The sequence below is a fragment of the Pterocles gutturalis genome, unplaced genomic scaffold, assembly GCF_000699245.1.
Source record: "Pterocles gutturalis isolate BGI_N339 unplaced genomic scaffold, ASM69924v1 scaffold3120, whole genome shotgun sequence".
Classification (NCBI taxonomy): domain Eukaryota; kingdom Metazoa; phylum Chordata; class Aves; order Pterocliformes; family Pteroclidae; genus Pterocles; species Pterocles gutturalis.
In genome coordinates this window covers 67319-83283 of record NW_010140481.1, presented here as the reverse complement: position 1 = coordinate 83283, position 15965 = coordinate 67319, and the positions used below count along the sequence as shown (strand labels likewise).

The window sequence follows — 15965 nt, the reverse complement described above, 5'->3', positions numbered from 1 at the left end:
CAGGAATGCTTCTTTATGTGTGAATACAAACAAAATATTTATACAAATATCCAAAATTTTTAAATGCTTGCATAAATAAATTGAGTCTGTAGATTTTGGAATGTGTAGTATATAGGACTGGAAATGCCAGCTTTTGCAACTCTGACCTGCAGAGCAAAATCTGTGTGTGAGAGGAACTGTGAAATAAGTATCATCTGTGTAAGAAGACCAAAATGAGTCAGAACTTTGGGGCTAGTTCACATGCTGAAACTGAATTGTTTCTCTTGGAGGTTGCTACTGCAGTGTGGTGGGTGGATTTATGTTGTGCAGCTGGATCCCATGTCAGCCCTCCAGTATCTCCTTGGTACCTGCTAGTGCCTTTCCTTGTTGCTTCTCACAGATTTGTCACTTCTTTTTGAAGGCTTATTCCTTTGAGGCATCTCAGTGCTCTCTCTGCCTTCAGTCCTGAAGATTCCTAGATTCCCTCCCATAAGCACACAGTTCTCTCTCTGTGATGTGTTTTGCTTTGTCCTCTCTTTTTGTGCTGGTGTGTTATGCTAAGAGTCTATGTATGGGCAAAAGGCAAGCACACTTTATATGTAAAGACAAGAAGATATTGTTGGTATAATTGAAATCTTGCAGAATTAGTTATTACAAAAGAGGAAAGAAAATGAAGAAACAAATATGACTAAACAGAAAAACTCTAGTGATAATACAGTTACAATTGTAGTATATACTCTTCCTAGTATCTGACCCTTTTCCAGGTGTTGTTCTCACTCTTGTACTGCTCCTTGGGATCCTAAAGTGAATGGCTTCCATCTGGTGTTTGCATGTGTGGGGTATAGTCATCACTACCTGGAGTTTTTTTCTGCAAGGACTGCTGTTGATGCTTTCTTCTTCCTCATTCTAGGATCTGCTTAGGTTCATTTTTTATGTTTGGTAATGCACTTTTAGGCTCTGCTCTTTATTTTCCTTGGTGTGCAGGTTCAAGTGACTTATGATGTTACTATATATAGCCTGTTTTACGTATGTTAGAAACTGCTTTTGCCCAGTTTTGTCCAGCTCTATTTTTTTTTTTTTAACTTGGCCACTTGTTTATAGGCATTGGTTCTCCAGTGTCAGCTTGTGCCCCATCTCTTACTATCCTGTGCCTGTACTCCTCTAAACTGCATTGTGTGTCTCAAATTTTCATGGCCCATGCTCTAGCATACGTGGCTTGCGTTGCTCTGTACTGCATCATTATGTTAGTCATAGCATCATTAACTGCTTGTGACTACTGTCTATATGAAAGCTATTGTATCATACAAAAGTAAACCAAATTAGTCATAACCACCTGGTCAGAAGAAAATTGCTGTTACAATTAAAACCAAGTTAAAACAGAGCTTTAAGCAGGTCAGGACAAGCTCAGAGTAATCTCTTGACAAGTTACAGTCCTGCGGCCTTGCAAACTCTGTACAAAGCCTGTAGACTGTTACTAGCAGTGGCAATGCTGTATTATATGGGTCTACAGGGCTACAAGTAGGGCTAAGCTTGATTGATAAAATGATGCAAGAATGTTTCTGTTTGGAGACTGGTTGGATATCTTTTCTGAGATTCTCAAACAGTGCTACTGATTAAATCTGAAGGACTCTGAGTGTCTGAGTAAGGGTGTGGTTTGGCAACCTGCTGGTTTGTCTTCATTATCAAATTCAGTGGTGTGGAAAGCTGCTGATCCATCTTTATCAAATTCAGTGCACAGGAGAACTCATTACATTTTTCAACTTGTAAACTTTGGGCTGTGAACATTCTTAGTTTCCCTGTGTTTGTCACTTTCCTCCCACTTTCTAGTTTCTGCTGCCTGCTGTAGGTTAACTGCAAAAGTTTAAAATATAAACATGGAAGATAGAAGACTATTATAGCTGGTAGTAGCAACAGGAGAAGCCGTATAGGTACAACTGTATGTTACTGCTGGATAACACAGTTCCTGTATTTTTAGTGATATTTGTCTTAGTCAAGATCTATGGGCCCAGATAATGTGGAAGTATCCGAGGCAACGGGCATTCTTCACTCAATCCCTCTCCTTCAAATAAAGCTCTGCAACTCAAACAATTTAGATTTAGTTTGAATAGAAGGGAAATAGTGATTTAGGGAATTAAGTCTTAGTGCTGGCCTGCATGGTCTTAACAGCCTGGAGAATGTTACTTTTTCCAATCAGGCTTGTCACGTCACACTGAAGCAATTTTGTGTGCAGACATCAAAAAGACATTTCTAAATCAAATTCTATGATTTGAATCGCTCCCCTGTCTCTTGTTGAAAGAATAACTGTTTTCATTTTGTGAATATGCTGCATTATGCTGTGCCTGAGTTACCCAGATGTTTGTATTTGTGAGCTGTTGTCTGACTCAAAGGTTAACAAATCAGGAACAAGTACATAGTGTAAGTGCTACAGTAGTATTGTTTGTTTTATTTACATGGCGTGCTTCTACTGTATTGGCAGTGAGCTGTTGATTTTTGTGGTGTTTGTTTTTGTTTTAAGGCTTTGCTTTGTATGGAATTCGAGGTACTATTTTTTTTCTTTATTTTCCTTTTCTTCAATTGAAATAGGGTGTCTTTGATGTTGGGGATGCACTTCATTGGGTCAGATGTGCAGGTGATGTCGGTATTCTACAGAGGCTGGAGAAACTTGGTGATTTTGGTTTGATCTATCTTGAAATTTTATTTGCTGAATGTAAGTATGAACACTTTTGAAGAAACAATGGTGAGGAAAGTCACCTGTGTTGTAGCTATAACATAGTTAATGTTTGTTTGTATTTCATTAGTCTGGAAGTGACTAGCAGAGTGACTGGAAAAATAGTGGTGGTGGTGGGGTGGGGTTTTTATTTTGTTTTTTGCTTATTTGAACCAGACGATTCTTCTTTGAATCTCTGTATGTGGGTTGTATTCACAGTGCACGTGCTCTTTCAGAACAGGAGTTCAGAACATTTTTTCACTTTGGTGTCCATCATGCCTTGTATGTGCGCCCTATATTCCTTTAATTTGGGGTTAAGTTGGAAGTTTCCTGAATATTATTTGAGTCTTTTTGTTAAAGATTTGGCAGGGGATTTTGTCAAAATATGGAGATGGTAGTCATATTTCAAAAATAAGCTTATGTAGCTAATGGCAGTTAACTGTAAGATATTAACACTAGCAGCAGAACAACTGCTGAAATGACAAAAAGCTCCCAGGTCTGCTGTTTTTGACATGTGTTAAATGGTTTGTGTTCTGATCTTACCTTTTGCATATGCACATTCAAACTCAACTGTTGCAGTAGGTAACAGGATTGTAGAAATCGAACTGGCATTTAAGGAGAAGAATCTTTTTATAGTACAAAATACAAATCTCTACAAATCTTTAAAATGCAAAATCTTTTTAAAAACCAGTTGAGTTTCAATTGGTTGCTTGAAATTAGGCAAGTCCTTACATGTTTTACAGTCAGTAGCCAGTTATTTTGGGCTTACCCAATAATAAATAATTAACTTTCTATTGAATGTTTCTTTTGCTTAATTTGTTTGTATTCTTGAGTTGGTATGTCAAATTTTGCTTCCAGTCAGAAAACAGAGCATGATTCTTAGCAGCAGAAGATAAGCCCTACTTCTTGTCTTTGGCAACTTCTTCACCCACTGTATTTTTCTAAATTTTGTCTGCAGGCAAACGTTATATTACTAAAGTTGCTTTGGAAGATTGTAATTTAATTGAAGAATTTAAAGCTGTGACCTGTGAAAACTGTAGGAAGGTGAGAGAAGATATCAGAATGTGTGTGTGCTTTGCTTTTTTTTTGTTATTATTTTTGAGGGTTTTTTAAGATCAAAGATTATAAAAATGATGAAATGATCAAAGATAAAGGTTTCAAAAGCTTGAGTGAGTAATTGTCATGCCATAAATAGTTACCTTGAGAGATCCTGGCATAATAAACACATTAGTTGTTTGTGTTGCCAGTGTTCATTGGAGAGTGTCTCCTTCCTCATCCTCAAAAAAAAAAAAGCCAAGGAAATGCAGTTAATATTGATAGAAGATTGTTCAATGTGATTCTTCTAGCACAGAAATAAGATGCTCGCAAATTCTTTTCCATGGGTTCCTTTAGTGTAGATGTTTTGACTTTTTTTTTCTATGGGAGTCTCATGAATTCCTATGTCTTCCTTGCTACAATTCCATAGTTCAAGAGCTACACTGAAAGGCACTGAGTAGGGAACTGGTTGAGCTGTGCTCAATCTACGTTGCTATTTGGAACATGCTCGCTTTTGATGACGACTATATTATGGAACCCAGGAGACTTTCTGAGTTACACCTGCTTTTCAGTTATTGTTCATTATGTTCCTGTGTCCATAATGCTTTAATTTGTACACTTTTAAGTTTATTAATTGCAATGAATTAAAAGTATTAAATTACAACTAATAGTGCATGCATACCCTGTTTTTACAAGCATAAAAACTTAGCTGCCTCATGTCAGATATTTTGTTTATGTCTCATTGGAGCTGAGTTTAATGACAGTGGTTGCTGAATGTGTTTTCTTCATTTCACAGAACAGTGAATCTATGAAACAGAAAGGAAATGAGGAATTTTCACAAGGAAACTTTGATCTTGCTATAATATCATATACTAAAGCCATAGAGTTTTGGTAAGAACTAAACTGGTTAACTAGATTGTGTTAAGTCATAGGTATTCAGCTTATTCAGATTTATCTAGATGTTGTATAGTTTTGCATGAGCTGCTCTACGTAGAGGCCAAATGATACCTAATATAAAAAAAAAGCTACAGAACACATTTTTTCTTCTATTTTGTTTCTTGTTACTAGTGGGTTTTTCTGCACTTTTACTGCCCTAAGAGTCCTGTTAGGGTTTGAAGCTGATCTAAAACGACTAACAGTAAGTATAGTAAACCTGAAAAGAAATAAGTTATTTGGTGTGAACAGCCACTTTAGGTATCATCCTTCCTAAATATTCTTCCAGCAGAAGAGTATGACCAACTGTTGCAAATACTTATCATCTTGGCTATGATGCAGAACTAGTGAATGAGCAAATATTTATTTCTAAGTATCTTCTCTTGGCAGCTCTGTATGTAACAGGCTTGATGTTCTTTGGGAAGAAATTAAACAAGACTTATGAAAAGGCATTTGCTGAAAGAGCTTTGGAGACTTTCCTGGGGTCTCTAAAGGTGCAGGGAGACAGAGATTCAATAACAGTTTATGTCCTATGCGTATAGAACATTTGTCCCCTTCCTGTAGTTCGCATGTAATGTGAGCTAGCTACAGAATGCTGGTTCGGTGTAATCACTACTTCTGATGTAGTTGTGCAAATGCTGCTTTTACAAGTTCTGGTGTCTATGAAATAAGGTGAAATTCATAAAATCCTGCCTTTCATAAATAATTGATTCTGCAAACGGTTTTATTTTTTTCATTTTGAAGTCTGTAGCTTTATAATTGTGCAGTTGAAAGGATTAGCATTTTGCTGATGTCTTGCTTCAGATTTTATGTCACATAGTAGGATATGTTTCACTCCTAAATTCAAGCTGATTTTAGCCTCCTTGAAAAGTTGGGTAGGCTGACTTTGGTAAAGTGACTGTACATGAGGTGATGGAGCAGGCTGAGAAGGCTTTGCTCAGGGTAGCTGATGGGGAGGGAGGACCAGAATTCAGTGAAAGAGCAAACGAAATCCCATGGCTTGGAAAGAGCAAAGTGAGTCTTGTGGCTTCCAGAGGCTATAGAGCTGGGCTGTTGTTACAGCTATTTGTTAGAAATTGTTCTTTGTCCCTAAGACCTTGCTGGAAGGTGAAGGGTAGCTCAGTGATGTCTGGCAGCTAGGGAATGCTTCATCTATTCTGTGCACTGTCTTCCTGTTCTTATTCTCCCAATGTTAGCTGACTTTCATTTGCTTCGTCATCACACTCCTTCCCTAACTAGCTGTATCCTCCCTTGGCTTCCTGTCAAGTGGTTTCTGGGTTACGTGTATACCAATTCCCCGCACTCATTCTCCATTAGGTATGTTGGGGGCTTCAGCTCTTTAGATCTGCTGCTTAGTCTACCCAGTCAGGCAGAGGGTTATGAAAAATTGTAGACCCAGTGATCCAGAAGTGTTAATGAGATGTCTGATTAAATTAGATCTTCAAAGTTAGGAAATCCAGAACAAAACAAAGTGGGATGTATGTGACAGTTGAGCTAGCTTTTCTGTGCTTCGTGCCTTTTTTGCCCTTTTGGGGGGGTGTTTTGTTTGTTTCTTTTGGTGTTTGTGTTTTTTCAAAACAAAGCTGACATTGTAGGGAACATACTAGCCCTACCTTTGCACCATTTGAGGTGTGCTTTGATATGTTTGTCAGAGCCTATTGAGTTAGGGAAGGAGTTTAATAGAATCATAGAATGGTTTGGCTTAGAAGGGACCTTGAAGATCATCTAGTTCCAACCCCCCTGCCCTGGGCAGGGACATCTTCCACTAGACCAGGTTGCTCAAAGGCCCATCCAACCTGGCCTTGAACATCTCCAGGGATGGGGCATCCACAGCTTCTCTGGGCAACCTGTTCCAGTGTCTCACCACACTCACAGTGAAAAATTTCTTCCTAGTATCTGATCTAAATCCACCCTCTCCCAGGTTAAAACCATTACTCCTCATCCTATCACTTACACCCCCTGATAAAGAGTCCCTCCCCATCTCTCCTGTAGGCCCCCTTCAGGTACTGGAAGGCTTCTATAAGGTCTCCCTGGAGCCTTCTCTTCTCCAGGCCGAACAACCCCAACCCTCTCAGCCTGTCCTCATAAGGGAGGTGCTCCAGCCCTCTGATTGTCTTTGTGGCCCTCCTCTGGACTCACTCCCAACAGGTCCATGTCTTTCCTGTGCTGAGGACTCCAGAGCTGGATACAGTACTCAAGGTGGGGTCTCACGAGAGCAGAGTAGAGGGGGAGAATCACCTCCTTCGACCTGCTGGTCACGCAACTCTTGATGCAGCCTAGGACACAGTTGGCTTTCTGGGCTGCAAGTGTACATTGCCGGGTCATGTTCAACTTCTGATCGACCAACATTCCCAAGTCCTTCTTCTCAGGGCTGCTCTCAATCCGTTCTCCTCCCAGCCTGTGTTTGTCCTTGGGGTTGCTCCAACCGAGGTGCAGGACCTTGTGCTTGGCCTTGTTAAATTTCATGAAGTTTGCTTTGGCCCACCTCTCAAGCCTGTGAAGATCCCTCTGGATGGCACCCCTTCCCGCCAGCATGTCGACCGCGCTACACAGCTTGGTGTCGTCAGAAAACTTGCTGAGGGTGCACTTGATCCTACTGTCCATGCCACCAACAAAGATGTTAAACAACACTGGTCCCAGTACTGACCCCTGTGGAATGCCACTCGTCACCAGTCTCCGCTTGGACATTGAGCCATTGACCACAACTCTTTGAGTGCAACCATCCAGCCAGTTACTTATCTACTGAGTGGTCCTTCTGTCAAATCCATGTCTCTCTGATTTAGAGACAAGGATGTTATGTGGGACAGTGTCAAATACTTTGCACAAGTCCAGATAGACAATGTCAGTTGCTCTTCCCTTATCCACCAGCGCTGTGGCCCTGTCGTAGAAGGCCACCAAGTTTGTCAGGCACAGTTTTCCCTTAGTGAAACTATGTTGGCTGTCACCAATCACTTCCTTATTTTCCATGTACCTTAGCATAGTTTAAAGGAGGATCTGCTCCATTACCTGGTTGGGCATGGAGGTGAGACTGACTGACCTGTACTTCCCTGTGTCTTTCTTATTTCCCTTTTTAAAAATGGGGGTTATGTTTCCCCTTTTGCAGTCAGCAAGAACTCTACCAGACTGACATGGCTTCTAAAATATGATGGATAGTGGCTTATCAGCAAAATCTCTCGCTGCCTTTCTTTACCTTTTTATTTTTTTTTAGTAGGTTGCAAGTGATTTGAATTGTTTAGAAATTGCATTAGTGGGCCCAAATCTTACAAATTGTTGCAAAATTAAAACTGATATTCTCAGTGACTTAACTTGTAAATCAATGGGACTGTTCAAGGAAGCTTGTATATAATTGTTGATGCTAGTGTGCTTGCAAACAGTTATTCTGAAAACTTTCTTCCACCCCCCCTAAGATTTTCAAAAGTAATATACATTACTAACTTTCAATATTTTATTTTTTAAGTCCTGCAAACCACCTTCTGTATGGAAACAGAGCTCTTTGTTTAATTCTCACAAGGCAGTACAAGTAAGTATCCCCTTGTTTGTAATCTGAAATTTTGTGGTGATCTGCATTTAAAAATAGGCAGTATACTTAGGAAAATAGTATTTTTAAAACTTAAGTAGATAGTAATTTTGATGTTACTACCTCATAAAACTGATATGACGAAAAATGAATAGTATTAGTTGTTTCTGTTTGCAGTATTTAATACCATTTAAAATTGGGGGGGGTTATACAATAGGAAAAAAAAAATCTCAGTACCAGTGAGTATTGTGATTTTTATTAAACCTCTTGAAGAAGAGATCACTGTGGGTATGGGGGTTGTTTTCCTTAAGGCTGTTGTTAAGCTAAAAATCTTGTCTATGAGCAAGGTGGGTGTGTATACATTTTAAGTAAGCCAAGCCAAGAATTTATAGTTAGTATAATTGAAGTCTTAAGGGTCTAATTGTTATTAGTCCAGATCTAATTGTCGAAATAAAAAGAAATAATAACAATGTAATTAAAATTGATATCCATGTGATTCTTAGCTTCTGTCCAATTTCCTGGTGTTATGCTCACCCCTCCACTGCTCTTCTGGGTGGGTACTGAAGCTGGCAGTTTCATCCTTTTAGCAGTGGGGTTTCAGAGCTCTCTATTTGTGGAGTCCTCTGGGAGAAAGTGATGTTCAGGCTGATGGTTTCTTCTTCCTCACTGTGGGATTCACTTGGTGTCACTTTTGTGTTTGCTAACATAACACCTTTGCGCTGTCTTTTGTTCTTCTGCAGCTCCGTGTTATCTCTGACTTTACTGTACATGGTCCTTTTATAGATATTATCTTTTCTTTATTACTCTTAAAATCTGTTTGTCCAGCTTTGACATGTCTTTAACTGACCATTGGTGAATTGTTTATAGCCTTGGGGTCTCCAGTGCCAAGCTTGTTCCCCATCTCTTGTCAGCTCGTGCCTACACTCCTGTGTTGCAGCCTGTGTCTCCACTTCTCAAGGCCTCTGCTGTCATATTAGGCTTGTATTTCTTTACAGGACATAATAATTTTGGAGTCATAAATACCTTATTCTGTATAAATAGTAGTAACAAGCAGTTACTCCATCTAAATCTATGGTTGTACCGCACAAAGGGAAACAAAAGTAGAACAAATCGGCTATAGACACCAGGCCAATTAGAGGAAATTGCTGTCACAGTTAAACCAAGTAAAAGAAAACTGCAGGCAGGTGAAACTGTAGTTCTGGGTGAGCAAGACCAAGAAGCCTCAGCCCTGAGGTTTTGCACACTCAGTACAAAGCTTATGGCCTGCTGTTGGCAGTGGCAATACTGTATTACAGGACTGTGCGGTTACATAGATCATCTGCTGGGGCACTTGTGGCTTTATCCAAGGTGCATGTCTTCCTCCCATTTTCAGAGCCTCGTGAGAGGCAGTGGTCACATTCCCTGCCAGGCTTTGATATGGGACAGGACCTTTCAGGGCTGTTCGGCCTTGTGTCATGATGTTTTGACAGTGGTCATGGGCAACTTACCTAGCACTGCCCCAGGCTGTCAAAAGGTGGCACCTGGAGGAAGGACTGGGCGGGCGAAAACAAAGCATAACAGCACGCCTTAGAGAACAAGACAAGTTGTCCATTTTTTTCTAATCTTTTCAACTGCTTTTGAAATATATTATTAGCTTGAGGTTCTATACCTGACTGTCTTTTAATCAAGCTTTTTTTTGTGTGTGTTTCCTTCCTTTAGAATATGAATATGGTGCAATTTCACCCATTCTAATCACTAGTTCTGTTGTGGTTTTTTTATTACTAATTTCTTTAAATGTTACTGCCACATCTCTAAATCCTGCCATTACTATAAGTGGGGTTTCACTAATTTTGGGTAGGGATTTTTTTTTTTTTTTGTTCTAACTTGCTTTCATTTCACTGCATTAATTCTTCCTGAAATCTCAGAAGAATTTGGTTGTGTAAAACATGTTCCTTGTCTGAAATTATTGTCTCTTTCAGGCATTTCTTTAGTATCAGCTTTCATTACTATAGACCATCTTGTTCTCCTCCTTCAGATCCCTCTGTACAAGTTTTTCTGCTATAATGGTTACAAAAACCACTGGTAGTGACTAGTCAATTTATGAACACTTTCAACTAAAACAAGATTTTTTTTTTTTCTTCCCCATATTCCTTCCTTTGGTGGAGGAAAAATAGTTAAGGCCTCGTAGGCCTTTGCAGGGCTCTCAAGTTTTGCTGCAGACATTTTGTAAAGACCTCACTGAGTCAGCATGATCCAGCTATTGAAGGAGTGAGTTATTTGTAAGCTTCCTCATCTGAAGTAAACCACGTGACCACTCTTTGTTGTAATTTACTACATCCTGACACATAGCAGTGAGGAACGAGTGGTATATTGCAAAGGTATATAAAGTCTCTATCTGCCTTCTTTGGGCAGCATTGATTTCAGCAGAGGCCATCACCGCTACTGTCTGCTCTGTAGCCATAGGGATAGTCTGCTTCTCTTCTGACCTGACCAAAATTGTACAAGGTGTTGTGGAATAACCAGAATTCCATGAAAAGTCAGTCAGGCATGTTCTTCAGCCTTCAGTTGTTGGGAGTTTTGGAGGTTACTGTCTTCCAGTGCTGAGCTTGTACCCTCAAATCTGTAACTACTCTCTGATATGATTTCTGTCAAAATATTTAGGCCTGGTATTCAGGCTTTTTATTAAGGTTTTGCTTTTTAAAGGAACATTTTGTTAGAACCCAGTTAGGGGTAGGTACATATGCAGAAATGCTGGAAAACCTAGTAGGTACCAGGAGGGAATAAATATCTGGTGGGTGAAACAGTTCAGACTGTAACATTGTAACCCAGGTAAGTTTCAGCTAAGACGTGTTATCTGACCATGCCGTTATGCAGATGAATGAACTGTTCTTTTATTCACTTTGTATTTTTATAGTGCCTTGTATATCCAATCTATAGATTTTTCTGAAGTATCAATAATAAATACCTCTTCTTTTTCCCTCTCTTTTCTAAGGAGAGCCCTTGCTGATGGAAAAAGAGCCATTATTTTGAAGCCTAATTGGCCAAAGGTTAGTTTCATATACCTTTTAAAGTTGTGTTTTGTTCATGCTGTGAACCAAGGTAAGAACCCAGAGTCATAGTTATAGATTTGACCCAGGTAGATGTGACACGTTCTCATGTGTTTAGCACTAATGACAGTAGAATGAACATAGTACCTTGGGGATTAAGAATTCTGCTTCAGTCAGCCAAATAAATAGTTTGCTTATATTTTTATATTAAAAATGTTATTTTGACATGTTTGGAAGTGTTGTTATGTGCATGTTTACACATGTTCTGCATGTGTAAAGACCAAAGAAAACATTTATTACGTTGTTGTGCTTAACTACATTATTACAATGCTTTAAAAATAATATATGTAGTCCTTACAAGAAAAAAATCCTGATTAATGGCCAACATGTAATCCCCAATATTTTTGGCCTAAAGAAGAGGAAATAAGGGATAGTCACAAAATTGGAAATTAGTAGTTGAGATTAGGTGAAAGAGCAAATCTGCTTTTTTTCCAAAGCAAGAGGCTAGATGCCACTCCTAGTGAATTATCTTTCTGTTTCAGTGTACTGAGTAGTTGAGAACTTTGGTTGTTCATTATTTGATCTGAAGCAGGTAGAGTAGATAACTTCTAAGTATGTTAAATTTTACTTTATATTGTCTACTGCAGCTGTTTCGGATATCGATTGTTTTCTTATTTGTGTGAATGAATGCTTGAAATTCAGACTTATGTCCATGTTAGGGTCACTACCACTTCTGTAAGGCGCTGTCTTTACTGGGGGAACACGAACTGGCTTTGGAAGCTAATGAGAGAGCTCAGGAACTATGCAAGAATATTCTTGATGGACTTAAGGATCTTATTCAACAGAATGACAAGTTAAAGAAGACATTAGAAGAAATTAATGGTAACTTTTTCTGATTTCAACATCTACCTTGAACACAGGAAAATTCCTTCATTGGTAACTTTCCTTTGAAACTAGCTAATTCTTTTATTTTTCCTTTCTATATGAATTTCTATAGGTATTAAGCAAGATAAACAGAAACCAGAGAAGTTGCTCCTTGACAAAAAGTAAGCAAGTGTCAAGTTTTGTTTTTTTTTGATTAGCAATGCTTAGTATAAGATTTAAGTAATCCAAAGCATAGATACTGTTTAAATTTTGTTATCTATCAGTAAATAAAAATGGAAAGAATAAACTTATTAGAACTGCAACCAGAGTGCAGCCTAGGAGTAGAGAGGGCTTTTAGGAACTAAGTAAGCTATCTTGAGACGTATTCCACTTCTAAGCAGTTTCCTTGAGCATTAAGTTTTACCCATGTTGCAAATAACAGGAAACAGTCACGTTTTCATGTTTTTTGTTCTCTCAGCTTGAAGTACTTTGCTGTTGAGGAAATTTAGTCCCTGAAAATGTCAATACAATCGCATTCACTTTTCTGTATTAACTTTGTTATGTAAAGTTCATTCGGAGATTAAGCCTATTTGAGGAACTGAATGCTAGCAAATGCATTTTGGCAACGGTAAAAATGAATGTGTCTCCTAATATGTAGGAACTTGGTTGTGCCACATATATTCTGTGCTTTTGCCTTGCCTAGAGAGAGCAAAAGAGATTCCATATTCACAGATCCAGCTAAGTTACAATGTATGCTGTAACATTAATAATTTTTCTGAAAGATTTTTTCAATTTTTATTGGTCTACTTGTAGTGATGTGTTATCTGTCATTCAATAACAGTACAGTAAGCAAACTACTAAACAGCTTTTTGTAAACATGAAAATTTTGGAGGAACTTAAATTTGTTGCCCTTCTATACCACACAAATAAAATATTGGGCAAGACTTTAATTACCTTTTTAAAAAAAAAGTGCAGTAATGCAGTTCATGGCCCTTTCATAGAAAATGGTGCTTTTTTTTGTTGTATTTTTGCATAGCCTTTGTGCAATTTGAAGGTATAAAAAAAGACTGATCAAATCCTTTAAATACGTTTATGCCATTACACTTCCATGAGTGGTAGACTTCTTGTATTTGTCTTTTTCTTCATGGTACATGTATGATATGCATCTTAAATATGGGAAAAAGACATGAACACTGGAAGAACTAAGGTTCTCTTTTTTGACGTATCAGAGACTGCAGTTCTTCAGAATCTCATTTAATAATGTCTCAAGAACAAAAAGAAATAGAAGACAGAAAGATAACACAGTCTGATCTTAAAGATCATCATTGTCATCAAAAACACGATACCAGGGTAAGTTATGCTACAGCTGGCATTACAAGATTAACAGTGTGTTGATTTTTATAATCCTGGAATGTGTTATTTAATGTTGTGACTGAAATTTTGCAGCCACTGTGTTTTAATAATTGTGTACTCTCTCAGCCAGGTGCACTTTTCCTGTAATATTTAACTACCAACTCTATGTTCAGAACTTTGGCTTTGAAAGGAGGTGGGAGATGTTTACTTGAATGAGAATGTGGAGGCTGTATGTTATGAGGAGGAGAGGCGTCTCTTTGGGCTTATTAAAAATGAGTCCGGAGTCAGGTCTGACTGTCAGTGTACATTCAGATACGGGCTTCCCTTTGGCTTTAGGAGAGGACTCAGTTAACGTGTAGTGGTGTAATGCAGCTCAGTGGAAGATCCTTTAGACAAAGTTAATTCATATAGAGGGCTTCTGCTATACTGGAGCTTTGTTTTGTGCTGATATTGTGACATAAAGGTATTGGCATGGCTATAGACCATTATTTTAATGCTCTGTAAACACTTCTTTTGTATGGCAAAAATGTTGGTTAAATAGTGTGCTTAACTGGATTGTATTTAAAACAGGGTTTTGTCATTCTCAAATATCTGTTTGGCTGATGTGTTTAAAACAAGTGTATTATAGTGCAAGATACAAGATGGGCGTGCGTTATTTTAGTAGCTCTTTGTAATTCTTTAGATTCGTTCTTTCAATTTCAAAGACAGTTTACAAGCGCACATTTTCTATTAGTTTACTTTTATTAACTTTCTTAGTGAGGACAGCTTAAAAGAGAAAGTGAAGCTGTCACAATGGAGTTCTAGACTGCTTAAAGAGCCACTGCCAAAAGTAGCAGTAAAAGTAGTTTTATTGATGTAAGATGATGTAAAAGTGAGGCTTAACATAGTTTTATGGCATGGTTCAATCTATTACTCTCTGCCCAGAAGATATCCTAAGGAATCAAAGTTACCAATGCAAGATCTTAATGCCCTGTGATACAAAGTTATGTGTGTATCGGTCATTTACCAAAGATCTGCAGTTGGTCAGGGGTCTCTCAACCTTGAGGAGTAACCAAGTCAGCTGTCCTGGCTGTGTCCTCTCCCAGCTTCTTGTGTACCCCCAGCATACTCACTGCGGGGGGGCAGTGTGTGAAACAGAAGAGTCCTTGATGCTGTGCAAGCACTGCTTAGCAATAACTAAAACATCCCTGTGTTATCAACACTGTTTTAATCACAAATCCAAAACACAGCACCATGCAAGCTGCAATGAGGAAAATTAACTTTATCCCAGCCAAACCCAGTACAGATGTTTTTATTCCTTAAAAAACAAACACACACCCTCAAAAAAAAAAGTGCTAAGTTGGGGGATTTTTTTGTGCTTACCTTATTTTAGGTGGTTTTTGCTAGTGGATGTTAGTGGAATTTCCCAGCTATTGCTGTCTTAGTGCTTATCTCACGTCCAGTATCATGGGAAGTGTGGCAACCACTCCTGTGCAGAAATTTTATTGAGTGGTTTGCTTTGCTGGACACACACAGATGGTGACAATCTTGCTGTAACAGCATGGAATTAAACATTTAATAATCGACCTTCAGTTTGCTTAGAGACAGTCCTTCTGTTTCGCTAATTGCTAATTTAAAGAAACATTTGTACCTCTCTGATTGTCTTTACCATCATTGTTGTAAGATAATTAATAAATTGTTTGTTATAATTTAGCCTATAAAATATGTTATAAATAACCTCTATAATGTAGAAAACAAGGTGACAAATAATATGAACCTACTAGCAAGGTAAAAACAATTCAGCACACACATGAAAAAACACTTTCAGGTTTCATGGGAGGGTGGGGCAGCAAAAAAATGACTCAATAGTGGGGAAAATGAAACCAATGTACAAGGGCAAAGGCAAGGAAATGAAACGTAGAATTTGTTGACAAAGAGATATCTATAGAACCCACAAGAAATGCTTAAAGACTTTTGACTCATAACAAAAAACTTTCATCTGCTTTTATGCTATGAAAATCTTCATAATGTAAGTCTGTGTAAATTTATCTTCCTTTACGATGAATATTATTGCAAAAAAGGTAAGAAGGCTAGTATTTGTCAGGCTAGTAGATAATATTAATTGGTATGAATTTGAGGGGGAAAAAGTGTAAGTGTACAAATGTACTTTGAATTAAATTATTTTTCTTTACCTCTTGGGGACATAAGATACTGTATTATCATTGTGATTTCTTTGTTTAAATGTTAGTGTTTTAGTTTTTTCCTTTGTTAAAATTTAGTGAGTGATTTGTCTATTTGTTTTTTGTTATCTGCATAAAACCAATCTAAAATATTTGTCATTAGGTGACTGATGTCCAAAGAACAGAAAGCAAAGGTTGGTCTCTGGAGTTTCCACCAAGTGAGTTCATTTTTGCTATTTATCAAGTCTGAGTTGGTTCTTCCCTTGCTGTTGCTGTTATTAAGAAGCAAAAGTGTACCTAGTGTTATTTTCACAACAGTAAGCTATCATGTTTCACTTCTGTTAGTGTACAATTACTTAGGTACTTCTCTCCTGCATTTTTCTTACGTCCTT

General features: G+C 38.1%; 1 protein-coding gene across 1 annotated transcript in view; it reads left to right on the top strand.

Annotated features, from left to right (window-relative positions):
* Positions 1 to 15965, top strand: part of TTC3 (tetratricopeptide repeat domain 3) — a 65363-nt gene that overhangs the window by 6721 nt on the left and 42677 nt on the right. Inside the window, exons 6-14 of the mRNA XM_010083669.1 lie at positions 2563 to 2686; positions 3645 to 3730; positions 4518 to 4612; positions 8112 to 8174; positions 11143 to 11197; positions 11917 to 12079; positions 12195 to 12243; positions 13291 to 13447; positions 15737 to 15791. Coding sequence (XP_010081971.1) covers positions 2563 to 2686; positions 3645 to 3730; positions 4518 to 4612; positions 8112 to 8174; positions 11143 to 11197; positions 11917 to 12079; positions 12195 to 12243; positions 13291 to 13447; positions 15737 to 15791 — 847 coding nt within the window. The remainder of the gene's footprint in view (positions 1 to 2562; positions 2687 to 3644; positions 3731 to 4517; positions 4613 to 8111; positions 8175 to 11142; positions 11198 to 11916; positions 12080 to 12194; positions 12244 to 13290; positions 13448 to 15736; positions 15792 to 15965) is intronic.